This window comes from Tigriopus californicus, chromosome 3 (assembly GCF_007210705.1).
Source record: "Tigriopus californicus strain San Diego chromosome 3, Tcal_SD_v2.1, whole genome shotgun sequence".
NCBI lineage: Eukaryota > Metazoa > Arthropoda > Copepoda > Harpacticoida > Harpacticidae > Tigriopus > Tigriopus californicus.
In genome coordinates, this window is record NC_081442.1 from 1,615,260 (window position 1) to 1,637,321 (window position 22,062).

Consider the following 22,062-nt stretch of genomic DNA (forward strand, 5'->3'; position numbering starts at 1 on the left):
AAGTGATTAGCCCATTGGGTTACAAAGGCCATTGTTTTGGTTCATTTTCTGTGAACGAGCTACCGGCCAGATTGGCTTGGTCTTGGTCATTGCAACTCGGGTCCACTTTTCGAATTAAGGTTATACAGTAAAATAAGAAACGTAGATCTTTGCAATTAAAGGCAGGTAATTTTTAGGCATTTTTTGCTCGTAAAGTGGTTTGCTTCAAAGTTATGTTGTCAAAGGCTTATGCAGCTGACCAAGAGCAGGCCAAAAATTCAAACTTTATGTTTTGTTCACCACATAGCTTTGGACAGATCGCTTGAGCTCCCTAAGCATAGTTTTGGACTCAAATCTGGCCAAGCTCAGCTAGTCAATGAGATCTTGTGACCATGTGAAGTGCTTTTTGGGAATAAAGTGAACGGTTTAGGAGATAAGGTTTTGTTGCTTCCGTTCGCAGTCCACACTTCGAGAAGTCCTACTCTAGTCTCTTCTAGCCTTTCGAATTTCAAGTCTCAAGAAGAAAATGGGCATGTGGTTAAAATCTTCCACGTCAAAAAAAGGCTAAACTAATAGGTAGGGTTTGGATTAAGGTACCACTTAAATATTTTTGGTTAAAACAAGACAACATTATTTCTGGCGTAGCATTGCGATTAGTTGAGCCAAAATCATTATTTTGAAGATAAAACTGCCTCCAAGCCTTAAACGCCAGCTTGGTATTTTGGTAAAAAAAAGGTTCGTTCATTTCTTTTATTACTAATGGTATCAGAGTGATAATCAAATTTATGAAAAAAATGAATATTTGAGTTTGAAAAAAAAAATGAATACAAAGTTAATACATCTTCTAACAAAATTTGAGGTGAATCCCAATCAAGGCAAACATTTCCACGACCGTTAATTTTGACATGTTTGAACAGTTGCAAAAAATGACTAATCACAATAAACCAACATCATTAATCAGCAACTGAGAACCATGGTTAAGAATCGATTCGTGGCTCATATTTAGACATGATCTGTGCTGAATTGTTTCTAGAATTCAACTCATGGCTGCAAAACTCACTGGGCAGAAATATCAAAATAACCCTTCTTCCCAATGAGTTCCTTTATTCGAAATCAGTAAATAAATTGAAGAAAAAAAATCCTCCACTTTGCAAAAAGCAACAGGATTTCATAACAACAATGTTTTAGTATTGGTCGTTTGCTGAAACAAATTGAAGAATAGGTTAGCTTTTTAAACCATTGACGATATTGACTGCCAATAAGTGTCTATTGAGTCCGAATTTGTGCCACGTTTGATTTTTCTTATAGCATCCTTTGGAATGACAAATGACGCTTCGGGAAGAATACAATGACTCGAGCTTGCAAACGTCTACTACGTAAACCGACAAGACCTTCATTTAATTCTTCAGTAGGCCATTCTAGAAGTGAAACAAATCAACAACAAAAGCGAAACATTTCGCATGTACAATAATGATCCTTCCATTTGGACGGATCATGAGCGTGCTCTCTCATCATGACAACGTTTACTTATTGCAATACTCAGCATCAGGCCTTGTTCTTTTCGCCAACACAAACTACTTTTTCTGGAGCTTTCACGCACGAGCATTTTGGGGTCAATTATAGTAACTGAGAAGCTGATCATGCGCTTTGAGAGCTCCTTCAAGCCCCTTTCGTTTTTTCTTCTTTCTCGAACAATGCTAATTCGATGGTAGAGTCTAAATCAGACCAATGACAATGAACAGACGATTTTGATTAATCATGTCTATGAAATAGGGCTTATGAAGTGATTCAAAAAGTATTTGAGGGAAGCAAATTGTGCAATGATCGAGCCTTAGAAAGAAGTAGACTTCATTGTTCGAACTAGCCTGGATTCTCGAGGACTTGAAGGTGCTCTCAAAACGCACAATAAGCCTCTACGGTCACTAGAATTGACCCTAAATCCTGGGTTGGGACAAAGCTCATGGATACTTTTGAAGACTACATATCAGATACCTTTCGTACCTTCTCTGAACACTGTACAGTCCTGTTTTTTTAGTCTCTCCAATATGAGAGCTCTCTCAGTCCTGTGATGTTCCTAGTGAAACATCTTTGGACTTGTTCGACCTTTTGCAAACCTGCTGAACTCATTGGAGCCCAAATGGGAGAGGCATATTCAAGATGTGGCTGGACAATCGACTTGTACAGAGTTAGCATCGTGACGCTATCTCTGGACTTAAACGTGCGATATATCCAACCACACATTTGAAAAGCTTTACCCACCGTCTACTGGATATTCTCATCTCATTATTTGAACAGTGTAACACGACTCGTCCGTTTTGTTAAAACCAACAGGTAGTAGCCTGAACTTACCTAACCTAAACCGATGATTTCAGGCTTAAAACTTAACCAAATACGGTCTATCTGTTTCCCTTAACAAATCCAATCCAATCCAATAATAAGCACCATTAGATATTTTTTTATCTACCTTTGAAACCTTCGTTGTTTCAATTTACTGCAGGCTTGAAAAATTGGGGTGCCAAAAAATTGGTGCCAAAAAATGTAGTTAGTCTTCCTCCACAAGATTTGACAACAAAAGCCCAAAATCAGGGCACTATATTTGATTCTTCCCCGGTTTCCCTTATCTTCACAAAAATGATATGTTATTAATCACACTCCTTATATCAATTAGATAAAGCCCAAGCTAAACCAAGCCCCAAAAAGCTCGTTCAAAAAAAGTGGTAGAAGTGCTCAATAAGATCTCTCTTTCGAGATGAATCAATTTCTAGCAATCAGTGGGTGGAATGTTTTATCGTTAGTTGGCCAATTGGCATTCAAAGATTTGAACTTTGATCAAATTCAGAGCGAAATGAAGACTCTTCATTAAGCTGTTGTTGCAAGCGAATGAAACTTGTATTTGACTGCCAAGACCATCATGTTGCATGGCTTTGCTGGCCTCGAAGTTCGCTACCGCTCTCTCCCCAAGATTCAGAACATCTCCGACCTTCTTATCCCCATTTGTTGATGGCTTGACACGCTCTCATTGAGTATCTTCATGATTTAAAAAAAAACGTTTATTGGACCTGTTGGATTCACATGGGAGTCAAACACATCAAAAACAAAACAAGGGAGCACAGTTTTTGTTTAAATGTGTCACAGTCATTTACAGGGACCTTCAACCAGGTGTGAGTCAACATTTTGTACATATGAGGGAATACTTTGGCTCACCGGTTGTTTTCCATCCTCAAACCCACAACCAGAGCTTTGAACATAAAAGTATTTATTTGATCGTCCATTCTGATGAGCTTTTGGCGTTCATTCACCAAGCCAAGACGATCCATGAGAAGGATGGAGGATGATATTGCTCAGAGCTGATTGCGCTGACAAATCTCAGATGTTTGATTAATACTGGTTGGCATTGTTCTGAAGCATTTGAAAAGTTAAGCATATAAAGACTCCCATGGAGCAGCTCATGAGTTAAAATGGTAGACTCGTGAACTACTGGTCATGAGACGATCCCGGTAAGTTCCATTTAGTGGAATGGGTTCGAAATTAAATTCCCAGGGGGCTTGGGTCACGATGTATGGGACACTATCACTCCGTTTGCTCCGATAACCCGGTGATGATGGATTTCTGGGTGTCAAAATGTCCATGTTGGATCGGCGGGACGGGAAGAAATTGACTGGATCAAAACTTTGGCCCAATGGTCTCATCATATCGGCTAAAGACCTTGGTTGCATGTCACTTTTCGATGATCGGAACTACGAAATAAAAAAAAGGTCACAAATGAAACATTTGAACTGGGGACACAAAGTGGTCACACTGATTATAAAGGTTAGTAGAGAAGGTAGACTTTCTCATACCTTTAAGATGGTTTGCAAGTGCTCTTTGAGTGATCGGGTTAGTATCTTGAGTTTGGTGAGACTTTTGAGAAGTAGCTTTATGTTATGTTTCTTGACACACACCTTTTTTGGGTTCAATTCCCGGCGAGATTGTCGACGCTCCAAGGAGTTGAAAAATTGCAACCTAAAAAGAAATTTTCGCTTTTGATCTTATTTTTTTTTGTTTTTCACTGGAAAGTAATTTTTTTCTTACCAACTTTCACAATTCAAGGCCAGTTTTTGTTCGGAACATAACGCGGTGCAACAAACTTTCGGAAAATTGTCCAACTCGAAAGATTGGCGGCCTTTAAGTTGTGGACAAGCATTAATCAAGGATTTTGCTAGATTCGCACCACAAACCCGGATTTCATCGCGTAGCACATAAGCTTCACATGATTGAATAATGCTCCACGCCACCAAAGTGAACGATATCAATTGAGTATTCTTCATGACGCTTTCACTGTAAAAGTATCTCCAATCAAGGATCTGTTGTGTCCAATTAAATTCCACTGAAATAAGATTGTTCCTACCTGTTTCGCAAAATAATGGGTACCAGAAGAGAGAAAAAAGGAGGCTGTATGCAAATGAGTTGATTTCACAAGTCTGGAAAGTGATGCCGGTTCCCTGAAGGAGTTCAGGAATGAACCTTTCACTTCTCACACATGAGTTGGAACTGCACTTCGAGTCTTGACAATTAAGTACATTTATATGGGCCTGCGCTTCCGTTTCTCCCTTAAGATTGGTCAGAGGGACCAACCAACGTTTCTCAAGACCGATTTTCATACGCTAGGAACTTCATTTTAGCACCTCTGGTGTGAGTGTATTTAACATCGAATGTCGACGTGCAGTCATTTATTTGGGGAGTTATACTTGCTCCATGGATCGAAATCGTCATGCAATATGGATGTGAAATTGTCAACCGTTGGCCGGGGATCACTCTTAAACCGGCTTCGAGTTTGACTTGTCACCACTGCTACTTTCAGATTCAGTCAAAACCAGCTAAACTACACGCTCTGGTGGGACAGGATTTTCGTATGTTTGGCGTGAAACAGTGCGAAGGTTTCCACCCTCCCTTGGGACATGCATGCGCTCGTGTGTGGCTGGCCTTTGCCGACAGGGGCTTCATTTACATGGACCTAGGACAACTGCCTAATAATCGTCTTTCGATGTGAATGTACTTGGGTACTCGACTCAGACTGGCCTTCTGAGAAGAAAACTACACTTGTACTGCTGGATTGTGGTGACAGTTTTCATTGGCTTGTTTAGTTTAGGCACATGTGCGACTAGTCGCTCGTTCATGACAAGGTGTACATACGAATGACTACCCCAAGATCAGCTTTGCGAACCAATCATAGTCCAGAGTCTCTTGAACGTTAAAGACAGGCTTCATTCGCTTGAGAGTGAAAATGAGATGAAGGAGTTCTGTGGTCAACTTCAAGACGGATCTAATAAAAAAGCGAACTTTATGTTTCCACTCATGTTTGATGAATGCCAACGTGTTCCATTCATGAGGAGGACTTTCTTCCGGGTTCACTTTTACCGGCTAATAAAGGTGGAACAAAAGGACATAAGTTGGACATCTCTTGATTTATGAATCAAAATGAAAGGGATCGAATTGAAAACTATTTGTGGGGGAGCAATTTGTCTCTGGTCGCGTTTAATATTGAATGGGTAGATGTTATATATAGTCGTGTTGTCATTTTAGTGTTCATTCGTTATCTCGAAAGCAATGTTTTTGTAATCTCCTTACCTTTACCGAATGCGATTGGTTTTTTGTTGCTGCATTTTGTCCCAAGGAACGTGGGATAGAGACAATTGTAAACATTCGATTCACATCAATAACTGTTCAATTCAGGACAATGATGAAAGTGCTTTAATACATGGATCTACAACTCTTTAATTATATTTTATGGCTGAGGACGTACTCTGTATTGATGAAATGAAAAAGCCAACAAAGCTAAAAGTGAGAGAAGACGTGGAAATGCGATTTCTGCACTTTCCTCGTTCAATTTCAAAAAGATAGTTTCTGAGAGTCTATTTTACGACAACATGTTGCTAACAATTGTGCAGCAACTCTAAGCCACTATTCGGAAATGGCATTCACCAAGACTATACAAAAATGTCTTTTGACACAAGATGCTTCAATTTTCCAAAGATTCTGACGCAAAAAAGCACAGTAAAGCATTCACCCGCACCCCCATTAAAGCTCAGTTTTCAATGATGGTGTAACTTGAGTTAAGAAGTTAAACCTATCATGAATTTGACTCAGCGCTACTACTCTGGCTCAAGAATATGCTCTTTTTGGCAATTGTATTAAGATACCATGTGAAATAGGCCATGGATTTTGGACTGCACTGTATAAAAAGTTAGCGATGGGCTTAAAATCCTTCGTTGTTTTAAGTCTAACCCCCGCTTTGTACAACTTGCTGCCGTGCTTTCACGGACAATTCTATGCATTAGATAACCCACTGTTGAGCTTTAAACGTGACTTGGTAACGCTCCCGGATCAACCTTACGTTCAAGGTTGTCTTATAATTGCTAATTCAAACACTTTACATGGCCAAATATTTCATAAATTATGACTCACTATGACTTACAGGGAATCCCATCACCTTGTACCTGTATCAGTTAAAAACCAGAGAATCAAGGGAAGAAAAAGAAAAATAATAAAGAATTTTGTCCCAAGCACGGTAAAGGTACGGAGCCTCGTCAATTGCTTGTTGTCACGTTGATTTTGATTTCTCTGAACAAGGTCAAAAGCAATAAAAATCAATATTTTCAAAAACAAGCATTTAACAACAGCATAACTTTTTTCACTGATGAATCAGATATCAAACAAATTTTGAGCTAAATAGGGCATAAAACTTTTCCATCGTGAACTGCTGGAGATTTCATTCTCAGTAACGGTGAGAAAGTCAGCAAAATAAAAAGATGCATTAAACCTTCCCGTGTCCTGACCTTTCTTGGAGTTTATTGTGTGCACTTCATCACCTCAAGGACTCCCATTTTGCACAAAAAGTCGGAAAATATGAGAAGAACATGCAATTTTGGACGTATCCATTTTCTAAGAAAGACCAGTCAAACATACAAATTGTTATCAAACTAATGATATCGTCGTTATTCTAAGCAATGATTTTTAAAATGTGATGACAGACAGGTTAATGGAGAGTGTCGCTAAGAATGCCATTGTCTTTCACATATCCAGTACTATTTAGCTTGGAGCAATTGTTACGTTCAATAACTCTTCCATACAGTTTTTAAATGATTTGATTTGATTTGAATGTATTTATAAGTATAATTTATTATTATTTTTTTACATTATTTAACAGCAAAGCATGTTCGACCCTAATCTAAACACTAAAGGTCATGTTTTTATTTCATCCATGTTCAGACTTTCGACGAACAATGGAAACAAAAACGCTTGCTCGTAACAAACAGCACAAGACCGTTTATTCTGCTCTAAATCGGAGTGCTCATCCAGTCGCCATGCTTTTAAGTTTACATACAAACTGGAGCTAATTCCAAGCCTAACGCAAGCTTAACTTTGCGTTTCGATTTAATATCAAGATCCATTCCCGTTTTTTGGCTATTTTGACTGGGCGAGAAGCGGTAACAAAACCTGTGAAAAGTGTGTTCTCCAACTTCGAGTTCTCATCGAGAAATCAAAGTGCGAGTTAAAACGAACACAACACACTTGTATCTCCATTGATTTTGAAGTGGAGGCCATCGCAATAGTTTGGTAAACTGTTATGCCTGAGAGAATAATTCTGGGGGAACACATAATTGATGGATTCATTATTGAGCAATCGCCGAACAGCATTCGCCAAAGAAAAGATTTTTCTTGTCAATAGTATTCAAGCTCACTTTTGTTCAAAGGAGAGCGAAGAAACCGATTTTTTTTTCTCTTGCCTTAAAGAGGATGAACTTTGACAAATCGGCAACACCTTTTGTCATCCACTTAAAACATTAGTCCTGTTAGTTCCTCAATAAAAGGAACGAATAGCAGTTAGTACAATTACTTTGGTCAAAAAAAAGTAATTCGTTACTCAACCGTTACTCGACAAAATATGTAATGGCGTTACTCGCTTCTCGCTACTTTTCTTTAGATTTAGATGACCAATGATTTATGCTTTTCCCCTATCAAGACCAAACTTCTCTAAATAAAATGTGTTTGCTTCAAGTAGTCTTAACGCGTAACATTTTGCAATAATAAGCATTGGCATTTATTTAATCTTGGCATGATTGTTCAAAATGTATGGCATGTGTCGCAAAAGTCATGATGGAAAAACAGTGTTAGACATTGTCAAGTCGGTAGAGCTTCCTTGTAAGAAACCTTTGCCTCAAGTCTTGGATATGTGGTGACTTTGGAAATTTGATGCATCATACTCAAACCAAAGAGGGATTTTCCCTGCCTGACAATTGCACTGAAAAATCAGGCCTTCAATCCAAAGGAATTCGATTGTGAAGATGTATACAATAAAGTATCAGATGCAACAAGATTTCAAATCAAGAACACCCTCAGAGTAGTTAAAAGCAATCACAAATTTCATCCCTTTCATTGTTCATAATATGCAATATGGAAATAGCACAAAATAACAATTTCTGTTGAGTTTAAAGTTTCCTCAGCTATCACGAGATAAACGAAAAATTAAGGGCCATTCTGGAAGCTGAAAAAGGAACGAATAACGGGTAATTCTTTCAGGTTTTGGGTCGTTACAATTACACAATTTTAAGATGAAATGGAATTATTTCAGTTCCATTTTCGAAAAGAGGAACGAACTATTGCAATTCCGTTACTAGTAATTTCTTTACTGACAATTATCCGTTTTATCTATCGTCAGACATTGGAGTCTAATCTCAGATTGGTCACAACATGATTTGACCCGAAAAAAATGTATTTTTCAAAGATGTTTGAAATAGTCCAATTTAAATCAAAGTGGGAAGAAAAACATGCAACCAAACATATTTCTTCCTCCGGGACCAACACACTCCTGGCGAGCAATTCCACCAATGAAGGTTTCGAAGTGTCCCAAGATGAAGATGGATTTTATAAAAACACTCATGGATGACTAAAAGGACCGTATCAAACAAAAGCTAGAGTTAATTGCTTCTACATTTCTTGAATGTGCTTTTTGCAGTCAAGGCTCGAAAGGCGTGTTTTTTCATCTCACAACCATATTGATCAATCCGTTGAGTTTTGAAACTAGTAGGAAATCGCAATCTCGATTGAAACAACACAGAGCGCCCTAATTTTTAAAGAGTTGACAAGAAGTCTTCCCTGACTTCCCAAACATTCAAGAATTAATTTCGGTAAAGAGATGCAAGCTGATTTGAGCCAAAACTATCTCAGCGAGTGCAACCATAATAAATTTGATGAGCAATTTAACATGCAGCAGAAAGGCTCAATTTCATTCCTTTCCAAAACCGGCCAAACAAGGCCCCCATTTTGATACAGGGGTGAAGTTACCAAATTTGCTTTGGTGGTGAAGTGCATATAATACGAGTGTTCAAAGTACACGATTTCAGACATTTTTCTAGTAAACGCATACAATGTCTTGAATAGGAAGTGATTTCGTCGTAGTGAACAACATTCGTCAAACTTGTTCGCTCTTCTTAGAGTGGCGAAGTGGGTGGATAAAAATATGTCTTGAATGTACAGAAGTATGTCAAAAAACTAGGTCAGACATAGCGGCCGTCCTCTCATCCATGATTGAAGTACGTAAACATACTCGATCAAGAACGCCCTCAAAAACGGACTTGGACTTTAGGGCCATATTTTGACATTTCGGCACTAGTCTAACCAATATGGGTTTCCTGGCAGCCTTTTTAAATGGATAAAAATGAATTTGTTATGCAGGTTCCTTTTGCTTTGGTCTGTCATTCATGAAACTTGTCCAATAATGTGAATCTATTGTCATAAAGATTAGCCTTTATCACTTTGACATATATATGTATATGGATCAGTTGAATGTCTTGATTGATATTGTTGGCAAAAAGTTGCTTTCCAGGAATTCTAAATACAAGGGACATACTCGTACTATGAAGAAAGGCAACAACTATCGACAAATCTTGGTTTAAGTCGTGATTTGTTCTTATTGCGTACAATTCATTGCAATCCTTAAAACTATCACGCTTAAGGATAATATGTCATATAAGCATTAATATGGTATTGGACCCACCTGTGAAATATAGTTGACGGATGTGGCAAAACTCTTGAGCATATGATTTAATCCGGAATTGAATTGAAAAGTTTTCTCAGTATTAGAAATTGTTATTGGATCAACTTATCAGTACTAAGAATTCAAGTTAAAAAATAACCCTCATTTAATTTAGATTTTTTACAGATTAACTTATGATTACTCACTTCTACCTTTGGAATACTCTTTTCCCCGTTGAAAGTGACAAATGAATTAGAAATTCGAATTTTCATGCCCCACAATTTCGGTCTAGTTTTTAATTTAGGATCTCGTGTTAATTCCGTTAAATTCAAAAAACCTTCATACGTACGAGTACGTTGCGTACAAATTGTGATCCAAAAGTTCTAGTCTCTTTTGATCATGGCTCGTTCTCAAGGACGAACTATTACACTTCATCACGTGCTTCCAGGGATTGAGATCCAAATTGAGGTTTGTTTCTATGCAACAACTCATCATGACTTTGGGTACTTCTTGGCAGAATTTCATTCTTCACATGGTCTCTGATCAATGGAAATTTGACAAAACGAAACTATAACCGGACGTGGAGGCACTTTTTGAAATCAGCTGACCAAAAGGAGTAAGTATGTTTTTTGATTGGATGTTCATGTGCAGTTCAAAGAGTTACATAATATACTTGTAAACACATGTTCCAGTAAACCTTTTGGTTCCTTCTTTTCGTTATGGTGTCTTGGCTATTGTTTAACATTGCTTTCATGAGGTCTGGATTGTTAAGCTTGAACGTTTTCTTTTGCTATGAAACCAGGCAGCCAATCTTCTTTGATTTTACAACTATCTGTCTCAAGAGAGTAAGTGCATGAAAACTTGAAAATGATTTCGGCTGAACTGCATGTGCGTACCCAAGAATATGTCACTAGAACCAAACTTTATCCTTTTGGTCTACGGATTTTACCAAATGCCTAGATTTCCGACTTAGATTTCGTTTTGGAAAATTTCTGTTTATCCCAACCGTGTACAACATGTTACCATAAGACTACCGTCTCAAGTGCAAACTTGTATTTCCGAGATGTTAGTTCAGCCGAGAACATTCCCTCAGTCTCCAAGTAAAGTGAAAAAAACGGGACAACTGAATGTTTTGAGACTCGGTTTGCAGTGTGATGAGGCAAAATGTCCTCCACTTAGAGGGAATCCTGCGTAAGGAAGTCTTCAGGTTGATCGCACTTTTTACATACTCATTATTATGGACCTGTGAAATTGGTACTTCTCATACTACTATTTCTAAATTGTTCTAAACAGTGGAAAATCAATTTCATGTGAGCCAATCACAGGCTAAAACCGTCGCCCTAAAGGAAGGGAAAACAAGGACAAAGCTATACCCCTGCTTGAATAAATATAGGCATCAAGAAACATAATATAGATTCAGTCTTTCTTTACTCTTTTTTTTATCTCACTTCTATGCAGAAACATTGGTCAAGTTGAAGAGAACAGATTTTGGAGGGTTGATGTTTGAAATTGATTGTCCATCTTGTGTCAACTCCAGCCACAAAGTGTATGACAGAGCAAGGACATTAAAACTCTTTAGAGCCCCTGGATAAAGTTACACTAGACAGGGACTCTAAAGAGCTTTAGTGTCCTTGCACTAGATGAGCATCACTATTTTTGGTCAATTTGCTCAAAGGTTATACCCATACAAGTCATTTGCCATGAGCAATCTTTAAAGTGAAAAGATTATTGATTCATGGGCTATTCAACTTGAACGTATACATCTTCAATTCTAGTAGTGCGTAATCAACAACAGTTTGGAGATAACTCCGTGCTTTTTAAACTTGGGACCTCCCAAAATTACACAGGTTGCGTGAGCATTATTTGTGTCCTGATGTGTTTGCTTACAGGACCCAACTTCGGTACTTCAAAATGACTCAAAATATAGTATTTAAGAAGGAAATGGAATTTCTTAGGTATAGTCAGTAATCATATTGAAGCTCAAATCATTAAGATCATCATTGGCCACCCTGTATCAAATTTGAAACCTCTCATTAGTTCAAAATAATTCTCCTCGACGCTGCAATGCTGATGCTCCAGAAAGTTGATATTATGTCAAGCTCGCCAGTCTTGAATCCATTGCATTCTGTACAATGGACATACATTTTTACTCTCATGCACATACTTTATGGACATGTACAGCTTCCCATGATCCTTTGGGTGATCTTTGGACCGAGCGACCTACCCAGTTCTTGGAAAATAGTCTGCAAATCTTGGAAATTCAATGATGTGTCAACATATGACAACACAAGCACTGAACGGAATCCGAAATCAAGGACTTCAATAACACATTGCAAAATGACCAGAGTGACGTCTCGTACTTTAAGTGGACAAATCTAAGATCTATCCCACGAATATCGCCTTGTTAGTTGACACGCAGATTTCGTTTGTTGTGTGTTCCAAATGAGGCTTGCACATTCTCGATGCCTGAATTTCGATGCCGACGTCAAACCATATCAGAAATCCCAAGAGCTTGGCAACTTTACGCCTTATTTGAAAACCCAATTTGTTTGGAATGGGAACAAAACTTGCCCTGGCTTGCAAGTCAAACATTGTACGTAGGTCTCATGAGGTAGGAGTGTTCCAAAAGTATTTGGTAACCAGAACTTCTTGTCCGAATGATTATGGACCAACTTCCTCTGCCCAAGAACAAAATCGTATATTCAAGCCATCAAACATGAGCAGAAATGTTTAAAGCATTGGCTTCAAATTACTCTTTGTTCTGATGATTGTAGTTGGAAATTTCAGAAAAGCAATATTATGCCCATACCTCTCTGAACTTTTGAGTCAGAAATGCAAACAAAAAGAATGCAGATAACTACTGGGTATCATTATTGTTCAGTTTCTTAACGCACTTTAATCTACTATCTTTGACATTCCAATGAATCTCGTACTAGACTGTCGTCACCTTGAAACACAAATTCGTTCCGTTGGTTATTTTGCAGTCATAGTGCTTGCTTTTCTAAGCTTGATAAACAAAAATTGGCATTCTTAAAGGAGCCGCCTTATATTTCAATGGAAGCGTTCAGGCACCTTTGAGCATTTTTTGGTTTGAAGAATGATTGAACTGACCGCAGTTATAGTGACATTATACAATGATAACTTGATAAGTCACAACAAGGCAATCATCTTTTTTAACTTTGACCTTCCTCTCTCTTTCGGGCATGAAAAAGGGGCTTCGTTGTCATTTTTCTTGTGTGTCCTTGATGTGTGCCAATCTTATGTTTTTGGTGTGCCAAGGCAAGAGACACTAGAGGTCCCTTAAGAGTCCCTGGCCCAATCACGTTTTTGTGTGCTGATTTGTATGTGCCATCTTATACTTTCGGCATTCCAATCTCTTTTTTATGGAGTGCCTTTTTTGATGTGCCTTTTATATTTGTATGTATGTGTAAGTGATATTCTTTTTGCGCGCACATTTCTACTTGGACAAAATTTGCTGCAATGTGGTACATTCAGCTAAAGAGACTTGGCTACCTTTCGAGTAAACCTTGATTCCAATTAAAAGACAACATCTCATTTTCCACTCTTTTCCAACAATTTTTGTTTTCAGAAAGCCAGATGATAGGCCACTGAATCAAAGACTCTTCCTACATAGACTAGAAGTAAAACTTTACCGTAAAAAAACATCCAAGACTCTCTACTTGGCTTAAAAACTAAGGTTCTTTCATTCCCTCGTCAACTATCGTCAACTCCCTATAAAGCTACTATGTCCCTAGCCACAGAAATGTACCATAAAGGGGGAAAAGTTTCCCTCCCTGAGGTGAATGAATGGCACTCGCTGTGCTCGGATATTCCCATCTTATTGAACACACATCGTTCTCTCAAGGCAGTGCCGCGCAGTTGCTCCTTTCTCCCATTCCAATTCCACACCTCACAACCAAAACCGCCCATTCAAGTCCAAAGACACAATATGTTCAATCCAAGAGTGATGGATATCAATTCCCGAACCCGATGCAGCCGGCCAAATAAGCGCTATGAGCTCTTGGAAGGACAATGGGAACACAAGCGATATCTCCAGCATCAACAGCGACTAAGACGAACCAAGTCCATGGTTGATATTGAGCGACCCAAAAGTTCACTCTATACTCATGTGCAGGTAAGAGGACATCCAGGGCTCTCCAAGGAGTAAATCACATTCATCTTATGCTTGGTTAAGTCTTGGACAATATGGAAAGGCAGTAGGAAATCATTTTATCGTCTCGATCTGTTTTTTGGGGCCCTAAGATTGTTATGGACTCTCCTGAAGGGTGTGGTCATTGCTGGAATGTTATTTACGTATATTTTGAGCCCACTGATGGACTATTTCTGATCAAAACCATCTACCAAAGAACTTTATAGGTAGGTTTTGGCACCAAAGCTGCAGAATTGATATGAAATTCTTTCAAAAGCAGGTGAGTCGCAGTACAAAAAAACCAATTTTTTCTTGTTGAAGATTGATTCTGTTCCTACAGTTCAGCATCTTCGATTTAAAAAAAAACCAACATCGCAAATCCATTTCCAAATAGAACAATGCAAAAGCCTTTGGCAAAAACAGCATTCCCACTTTTTGTAAAGTCATCCCATTTTAATTTAGATGTTATTAGGGAGAGTACGTACATGCGAATTCTCAAGGACGTAATGATAGCACTATTTGTAAGAAGAATTTTGCCGTCTGTGTTGTCAAAGCTTTCAGACATTTTAACCTTGGTTCCGTCTTTTTTTTCAAGCTAAAGGCCAAGAAACAACAGAAATTGGCGGAACGGAATGCTGAGGTCATGAACGAGAATCTGATTCTGCTTCGTCATTTGGCTGAGATCGCAACCTCCAAACGAGTGGATGATGGCTTTGACACGAAAAAGATCCATTGGCAGGACTACATGGGCACCATCATCGCCATGAGGCGACAGCAAGTCCAGTGGTTGAAGTCCAAATTGGAAGATAACTTGGCCAACATAAAATTGGAAGAAAAGGCCGATCGAGTGGAAGGAACAAAGTCTGCCAAGAAGAAGAGGAGAGCGGAGACAAAAAAATCGATTTAGTTCGATTGTGAGATGCCACCCGGAAATTTGGAATGTCTAGACGTAATTAAGTTATCTTAATCGAATACAAATGATTATCAAGACATTTAGATACGGGTTAGATTGTTGAATTTATCCAAGGACATATTGTGAGGCAGTTTTGTATTTTAATTGCCGGTGCATGTGTATGAAAAACATGATATTTTTTATGATTAGGAAACTGCAATTCGCAATAATGTTTTGCTACGTCTCATCCGGTCACTTTGGAATTTGGAGCAAGATGGTCATATGTGGGCCTCTGTCGTATTCCTCAAGTAAGAAGTGCATCCAGTAGAAAAACATACCCGTTTCAAAAGCAATATCAAGTTATTACTGCCGCTTGAGTGAATACAATCGTAAGTCTTTCAAATCAATCGAGATTCCCGAGGAATTGAAGGCGCTTTTAAAACTCATTTCGTCCTTATTGTCACCACATAGAGTTGGCCCTAAAACCTGGGTTAGACCATGAACCATTGGAATAAGGACAGTACAGGGACGCTCAGGTTGATATTCAATCTCTTACCATTCCTTACCAATTTTATAATTTTTCAGTTCATATTTATCAGTTCTGCCATGCAGTGAGCTGTAACTTATGACTTTACCGTTCGACTGCCTTCCTACCCTGCATGAAAAATAATTCCCACTCTTGACTTTGATGCATCCCCAACATATTTGAACTCATTTGCACGAACAATTAGCACTGATTTCCTAACCATGAAACTAACCGATTTTTTTTTTCTCTCTTGCATAATCTGAAAATAGCTCAAATTTATTGAACGCCATTCTCAAAACTCTTTGAATATCTAATCTTCCGTAAATTTATTAGGACCTGTTCAAATTCCACATTTTTAAGCAATGAATCAAAGATTTAAAGAAAACGATTGACATGTCCCCACGAAAAACCCTATTTTCTAAAGTTGCCTATCATATGTTTTTCTTCAGAATTTGATATGGTTTTGTTTTGTTTTTGTTTGTTACAAAGTCAGATGGCAGCTCTCTCGCTCGGCCTACCATCTGATTGATGGGTGTCCCAATTGAGGGATATTCCCGCTTCGTCGTCACAGCCCAACATTAAATATTACTTCACCCTCGGGAATGAAAGCAGGTTCGCCCATTTAAGCTGTTAAAACAGCAACTCATATTGTATTTTCAATGCCGCAAAGAAGCTTGGACTTGGCGAGCCTGGGATCGAACCAGGATTCACAAATTGGAAAGCGGATGCTCTATCAATGCGGTACCCCAACTAGCCATAGAATATAGTTTTATACATAGCTAATTATAGTTTTGATAACTGCAAAATGGATTTTCAAAACCACATTTTAGAGTGTCTTTGGTGGCGTCCTACATCATTTTCAGCTAATTTGAGAGAGTGTAAGTAAAAGAAGTAATGTTTTTTTCATGCGATATTGAAAATCGGCGTAAGTTGCCAGAACATTAAGTTCAGATATAGCGGGGGAATTTTCGAGCTAAGATGAATATAAACAAGAACATTAAATCCCATCTAACACAGTAGCGATAAAATAGATCACTATGAAATGTTACAGTTATTCGAAAACCATTAGTCTTTATGTTCCTTGGGAGTGCAATTCTATATTCTAACGCCAAATTCCCAAGTATGGCATCGGCATTAATAGATAAAAGACCCTTCCTTGAAGTTTCATATAATTCTTTTGAATCTGATTGTCAATTTCCATGAAAGTTAAATCAAATCACCAATAGTGGCTGATATGTGTTACAAAATCTACGATGAACAAATACCAAAGACCTACTATTTGATCGTAGCAAATAAAAATTTACAATTACTTAGCATCCCGATTTGCTTGATGACTTTGGCCTGTAAAACACTTCGTTAAGTTGGCTAAGGAGTCAGTTAAATTGCTGTAGCTAAGTTATGCATGTCAAACATTGGCATTTCAAGAACTGACTGACACGTGGCCATTGGGCTAACAAAAATCCCCATATGTCCTTGTGACAAAAACATGCCACACCAATTAATTTGATTTGCATCGTTATTGCGTACTTATGCTAAAGTACACTGGACACTAATGAAGCCAAGAGCAGACGATCCAATCCATAACGTGAAGTCAGGCAGACAACAATGTTGACCCAAGCTTCTTCCTTAGGACATCGACCTCTCATTTGGAATTGAAATCTAATGAATAGAGGGACATTAGTCGAAACGCCATTCAATGACCCTTCGTCAGTTGCATTGATCAAAGTCTCAAGGAAATCCACTTCGTGAAGAGGATGGTGATATAACAAAGAGACTTCCAACATCAATCTCTTTCAATTCAGCAACACAACCGACGAAAAAGCGTACGCCCATTCCATTCTATTCCCGGAATTAGCCCTTTAATTCCGAGAAATCCCCCCTCTTTTCTTGGAAAGGGTGATGGAAAGGGGAATTCCATTGGGGAAACTCCCTTTCCAAAAAGCTGAGGGTCAATGACCCAAGTGCTTGGTCAACTTGCTCGTTTATCAACAAGTTCATCAAGGCCAATAAACCTTCGATATTGGAGCTGTTAACTATGGGGGAGACAAAATTCAAGAAATCTGGAATGATTAGAAATGCCGACAAAATTCCATGAAATCTACCAGACAGACTTCTCAACCGATTGCTAACAAGGAAATGAACTATTTGGAACAAGAATTGCAAGTTTCGTCTTTGCCTTGTTTAACAGGTGATGTGTGTAATCGTCAAAAAATTAAGAACCATTTGACAAGGGGACAAGTAAACAGATCAAAAGTGGATTTATCATTGATGTTGTAGATGACCTCTACTGGCTGATATCGGTTTAAAACAGTTTCCTCATCAAGCTCATCAAGCTCGAAGAGGTTATAAGGAGATGTAATATCCAAAGGTTCCACTCTATTTGGAATAATGATCCGATGAGCGTGAAGGAACATGCGGGAAGTGAACTGATCGTGTCGATTCGAATATGTATAATCTCCCGCCAAAGTGTGGCCAATTTGATGACAATGAACTCGAATTTGATGGCGTCTTCCCGTGACTAGTTTTACCAAAACCTAAAAATGCATTGAGGTAATAAAGGGATTTAGACCATTTCATAGAGGTTACACATACCTCAGTGGCAGGGTATCCGCCTAAAATCCCGCGACTCACCACTACTAAGTGAGTTTCCGACTCACGAGGGTGAGTACAAAGGGGATCTGATGCGGTGACCATCTTTATGGATTGCCATTGGGGATCACTCGTATCGCCGATTGGAAAATGAATTTTGATATGGTTCTCAGACACATGGCCACGCAGGATAGCTATGTAAAACTTTTGAGTTTGCCGCTTTTGAAACGCTTTGGATGCGGATGACATGGCCGGATCCGTCAGCGGGATGACCATCAGCCCCGAAGTAGCGTAGTCAAGTCTGTGTAACACTCTAAAGCCAAACTGAAGCAAGGAGAAAGTGTTTGATAATAATAAATGTTTATTACGGCTCACAGACTCTATTTTGAGCTCAACAATTCGCGTTACTTGACTGCATCGTATTTCAATAATTTTCTTTTTAGAAATATTTGCAGTCTAGACAAAACAAAGTCTGAACTTTTGGAGGGTCTGATTTAAATTGCCTTAAATCAAGACTTCGCCCTATACCACAAGAAAAAAGTTTCCTGAAGGCGGCATATTTTTACATTGTTCATACGAGGAGCATACACAATACCTAAACATGATTTTTAGAATTTATGGCCATCTTCTTTTCGATCCTACTTTCATTTTGGACTAGGCTTTTATATTCGTCTGACAGCTTTTGAGTGATTTCAAGAGGGCAACATCATAAGATAAATTTGATGGCCATAAAAACATGAATTCAATTTCTTCAAATGTTAAGACCTAGAAGGCCTAAAAGAAAAGTAGGGTCAAATAAGAGCAATCGTTAATCCTTCATATTGTGTTCAAAGAAATATTCTGTTTGGATAATTTGCACTTAATGTTACAAGCAACGAAAATGTGCTCCTTAGTTTCATGATTTCAAAGAGTGTCGCCATTTATTATCACATTTGGTTTGGGTAAGTTCTAACTTAGACAAAGCCAGTCTGAACTCAGCAAAGTGACCCCACGCACGGCAGAACAATTCATCAGCTGAATTTTCTTAGACTAATTCTTCGGCTAGTATTGACCAATTTTGCTATTCTCTCGCATTTAGATGGCCCTTCACATTTTATCTTGATTTTATTTCTGAGCATTATTCTTGAAATTTGACCCAATTGAGATTCAGGATTTTAAGATAATAAAATGGAAGATGAAAATAGTCACACGCATTAGAATTAAGTAGGACCTAGAAAATGTCTCCAAGTAAATTTTGAGCAAGCTTGCTCTTCAAATAAGAATATCTCTTGAAACACAAAATGGAATGATCCGTATCAATCGTGCCACTTTTCTGATTTAAATTTGTTCCTTTTTTATTAGATGTAAATCCTACTTCCAATTGAACATTGTTCATATTTTAAGTGGTATTTCCCTAACACGGAAACACACTGAGGGTTTATGAAAGACTTGCCCCATGCAAAAATACTTGTACCACAAATATCAAAACCAGCTGCCAAAGGAAGAATTAACACGTGCCAGGGTGACGATTTTTATATATCTATAGATTTATACATATTTCATCAACGCGAGAAATCAGATTTTACACGGGGACTTTCTGTATTGATTTCCTGAAAAAAGTTGTGCATCAATAGTATGAGGCTCTCCTTTTCGAACAGTTCTAGTTTTCAAAATTAAAATACCACGCATAAGCATTCGAAATGATTAAAAAAGCTTTGGGGCCCAAAATTATTGTTTCTTGATTTCCCACTCAGAACACAAGGTGTGAATGAAAGAGTACAGGGTGAAGAAGAAGAAAAAAGAGAAGGTGCAAAATTTTAAACAAGGATTGGACAACGTTAAAAGACATCTAGATTGAAGACTTGGAACAGGGGCAAATCACAGGAAACAATGCGAAAGTTGTACATCCAAACCTTAATTAACCCTGTTTTCGAAGTCAGCCTTGCCTTTTCATGAGATGAGTTAATTTCATTTTGGCTCAGAATGAAGTATCTCTTGATTTCTTTGGCCTTCATACCTTATACTTTTTTGATGCCAGTTGCGGATAATTGTGCGCTAAACACTTGTATAAACTGTCTCTCTTTGGATCGTCAGAATTGATCACCAAATCGTGAGGTTTGTTCACAACGAGAAAATTGGCACTTTTGTGCAATATTTTAATATTAGGCACCACTGTTCTTGTTGACTGATAGAAATAGCCAAGAAATGACGTGAGTTTGTGGCTAGCAAAATGGTTCAATAAGTTCAAAACTATTTCTAAAGTAAAGTTTAAGGTCATTTCCATCATTGCCATTCTGGCTTCGATCAAATGAGGCAAATAAGGAATTAGGAGTAGGTTGATGAAGGCATGGATTTGTGTTTATTTTGAAAAGAAGGGCAGGGTCACCAATCACGGTTCTAATAACATGGAACAAATCGATATAGTTCTCAATTTTCTCATCACAGTTTTTGTAGATAGAGTACATGTCGGTGGTGCAATTGAACTGGTTATTTTCCTACTTTTATTGAGGTTATTGGCCTGTACAAGAAGGTTTTGAAAGAGGGTGAATTTTTATTGCGCTTTATTTCTTAGCTGTATTTGGTCTCTTTAAAAAGAAGGCTAGTGAGAGAGGTTGAATTTGATTGGGAGTAAAGTACCGCGTCAATTTTCTTGTTTTCCTAATTTTATTTTCATAACGACATTTTAACAAATGAGAAAACTAACCTTAAAAGCATTACTTTTTCTAAACTTACCATTGGCTTTTTTTAGCACGATTTAATTGAAAAAGATGATGATGAAAACTCGCTGGTATGCTGCAAGTAGACCAAGTATATTCCTCTGTTCATCACTCTTTGGATGTATAAAGTGTCAGTGATTTTTAGCTTATGGGATTTGAAAGGTCTTTCAGAAGGTTGAAGGGGTATGTCATGGTAGAAAATGGCAGAAAGTGGCAGAAAATGATGGAAGGTGATACAAAATGGCCGCCGGCTCTTGGCCTTTTGAGGTTAATGGGGAAATCATTAGCAATGTAGAGGCTATGGCTAACGTATTAGGGGATCAATCCTCTTTTGTGTTTTCAAGCCCACCGAGTTAAGAAGCAACAGCTCATTGCTCTGAAGATGAGTCTGTTGAGATAGGCAAGGTTGGTCAAGTTGGGCGTTTAGATGATCTTGTAGTCACAGATCAAGATGCTTTAGAGGTCATAAGGGACTTGAGACTCGCGAGCTCTCCTGGTCCTGATGGTGTGACATCTCAGTTTCTGATGAGATGCTCACTGGTTCTCGCTCCTGTTTTCTCGTACTTGATGAGTTGCATCTTGGATCAGGGCAAGTTTCCATCTTCTCTGAAGGTAGCTCATGTTGTTCCAATTTTCAAAGGGGGAGATAAGTCGCTCCCCAGTAAATATAGGCCGATTTCTCTCACTTCGAATATTGCAAAGGTGTTTGAGAAGATCATGAAGTTCAAACTTGTAGAGTTTCTTCAAGTCCATGAAGTCCTTCCTCCTAGCCAGCATGGGTTCCGACGTGGTGCCGAAAGCATTTTAGCACGGTTACCCAACTGATTGAACATGTAGAACATATTATTGAGGAACTAGAGAGACACGAGTCAGTTGATGTTGTCTATCTTGATTTTGCCAAGACCTTTGATTAAGTAGATCCATGGGCTTTTATTGAATAGACTTCATCACATTGGGATCCAAGGCAAGGTTCTCAATTGGATAAGAAACTTCATTCAGGATAAGAAGCAATTTGTTAAGGTCGGGGGATTCCTTAGTGTCATACATGATTTCAAGTCGTAGATGGCGCCAGGATCAGAGGGTCTTGGTTGAAATTCTAGTGGCACCAGAGCATTTGCAAAAAATAATTGTCAAAAACGTGGATTCAAATTTAAATTTACTTTTTATGATGGCCATCTACTGGTCATCTTCAAAACCTTGTCCGTCAGCTGCTCC

The 22,062-nt window shown here is 38.4% G+C and overlaps 3 protein-coding genes across 6 annotated transcripts; 1 reads left to right on the forward strand and 2 right to left on the reverse strand.

The window, feature by feature from the left end:
* Positions 1 to 501: 501 nt before the first annotated feature.
* LOC131878624 (uncharacterized) lies at positions 502 to 15,141 on the forward strand. Of its 2 annotated transcripts, XM_059224684.1 has the most exons (3): positions 502 to 555; positions 13,860 to 14,129; positions 14,740 to 15,141. In XM_059224684.1, the coding sequence occupies exons 2-3, from the start codon at positions 13,944 to 13,946 to the stop codon at positions 15,049 to 15,051; spliced, it is 498 nt and encodes a 165-aa protein (XP_059080667.1). In that variant the 5' UTR covers positions 502 to 555; positions 13,860 to 13,943; the 3' UTR covers positions 15,052 to 15,141. The 2 variants fall into 2 exon arrangements, with proteins under 2 accessions (XP_059080667.1, XP_059080666.1); XM_059224683.1 differs by lacking the exon at positions 502 to 555 and having other exon boundaries at positions 12,949 to 14,129.
* LOC131878626 (uncharacterized) lies at positions 3,015 to 4,616 on the reverse strand. Of its 2 annotated transcripts, none has more exons than XM_059224687.1 (4): positions 4,367 to 4,616; positions 4,051 to 4,296; positions 3,819 to 3,981; positions 3,015 to 3,716 (listed from the first exon to the last, which is right to left on the reverse strand). In XM_059224687.1, exons 2-4 carry the CDS (start codon positions 4,284 to 4,286, stop codon positions 3,426 to 3,428), a joined length of 690 nt encoding a protein of 229 aa, XP_059080670.1. In that variant the 5' UTR covers positions 4,287 to 4,296; positions 4,367 to 4,616; the 3' UTR covers positions 3,015 to 3,425. The 2 variants fall into 2 exon arrangements, with proteins under 2 accessions (XP_059080670.1, XP_059080671.1); XM_059224688.1 differs by having other exon boundaries at positions 3,921 to 3,981; positions 4,367 to 4,562.
* Positions 15,142 to 17,739: 2,598 nt separating the features above from the next.
* Positions 17,740 to 20,487, reverse strand: LOC131878618 (RNA pseudouridylate synthase domain-containing protein 1-like). Of its 2 annotated transcripts, none has more exons than XM_059224677.1 (3): positions 20,148 to 20,487; positions 18,155 to 18,475; positions 17,740 to 18,096 (listed from the first exon to the last, which is right to left on the reverse strand). In XM_059224677.1, exons 1-3 carry the CDS (start codon positions 20,421 to 20,423, stop codon positions 17,767 to 17,769), a joined length of 927 nt encoding a protein of 308 aa, XP_059080660.1. In that variant the 5' UTR covers positions 20,424 to 20,487; the 3' UTR covers positions 17,740 to 17,766. The 2 variants fall into 2 exon arrangements, with proteins under 2 accessions (XP_059080660.1, XP_059080661.1); XM_059224678.1 differs by lacking the exon at positions 20,148 to 20,487 and adding an exon at positions 19,506 to 20,094.
* Positions 20,488 to 22,062: the final 1,575 nt, after the last annotated feature.

What these genes read in the sequence shown, in the direction of transcription:
- LOC131878626 (XM_059224687.1), bottom strand. Translation starts at nt 4,286, where the DNA reads ATGAAGAATACTCAATTGATATCGTTCACTTTGGTGGCGTGGAGCATT. An exon ending in GCCTTGAATTGTGAAAGTTG is followed by an intron (nt 3,982 to 4,050) that starts GTAAGAAAAAAA and finishes ATTTCTTTTTAG; the next exon opens with GTTGCAATTTTTCAACTCCT. An exon ending in ACTTGCAAACCATCTTAAAG is followed by an intron (nt 3,717 to 3,818) that starts GTATGAGAAAGT and finishes TTTATTTCGTAG; the next exon opens with TTCCGATCATCGAAAAGTGA.
- LOC131878624 (XM_059224683.1), top strand. Translation starts at nt 13,740, where the DNA reads ATGTCCCTAGCCACAGAAATGTACCATAAAGGGGGAAAAGTTTCCCTC. An exon ending in CACTCTATACTCATGTGCAG is followed by an intron (nt 14,130 to 14,739) that starts GTAAGAGGACAT and finishes TTTTTTTTCAAG; the next exon opens with CTAAAGGCCAAGAAACAACA.
- LOC131878618 (XM_059224677.1), bottom strand. Translation starts at nt 20,423, where the DNA reads ATGGCAATGATGGAAATGACCTTAAACTTTACTTTAGAAATAGTTTTG. An exon ending in TGGCATCAAAAAAGTATAAG is followed by an intron (nt 18,476 to 20,147) that starts GTATGAAGGCCA and finishes TCCTTGCTTCAG; the next exon opens with TTTGGCTTTAGAGTGTTACA. An exon ending in GCGGATACCCTGCCACTGAG is followed by an intron (nt 18,097 to 18,154) that starts GTATGTGTAACC and finishes ATGCATTTTTAG; the next exon opens with GTTTTGGTAAAACTAGTCAC.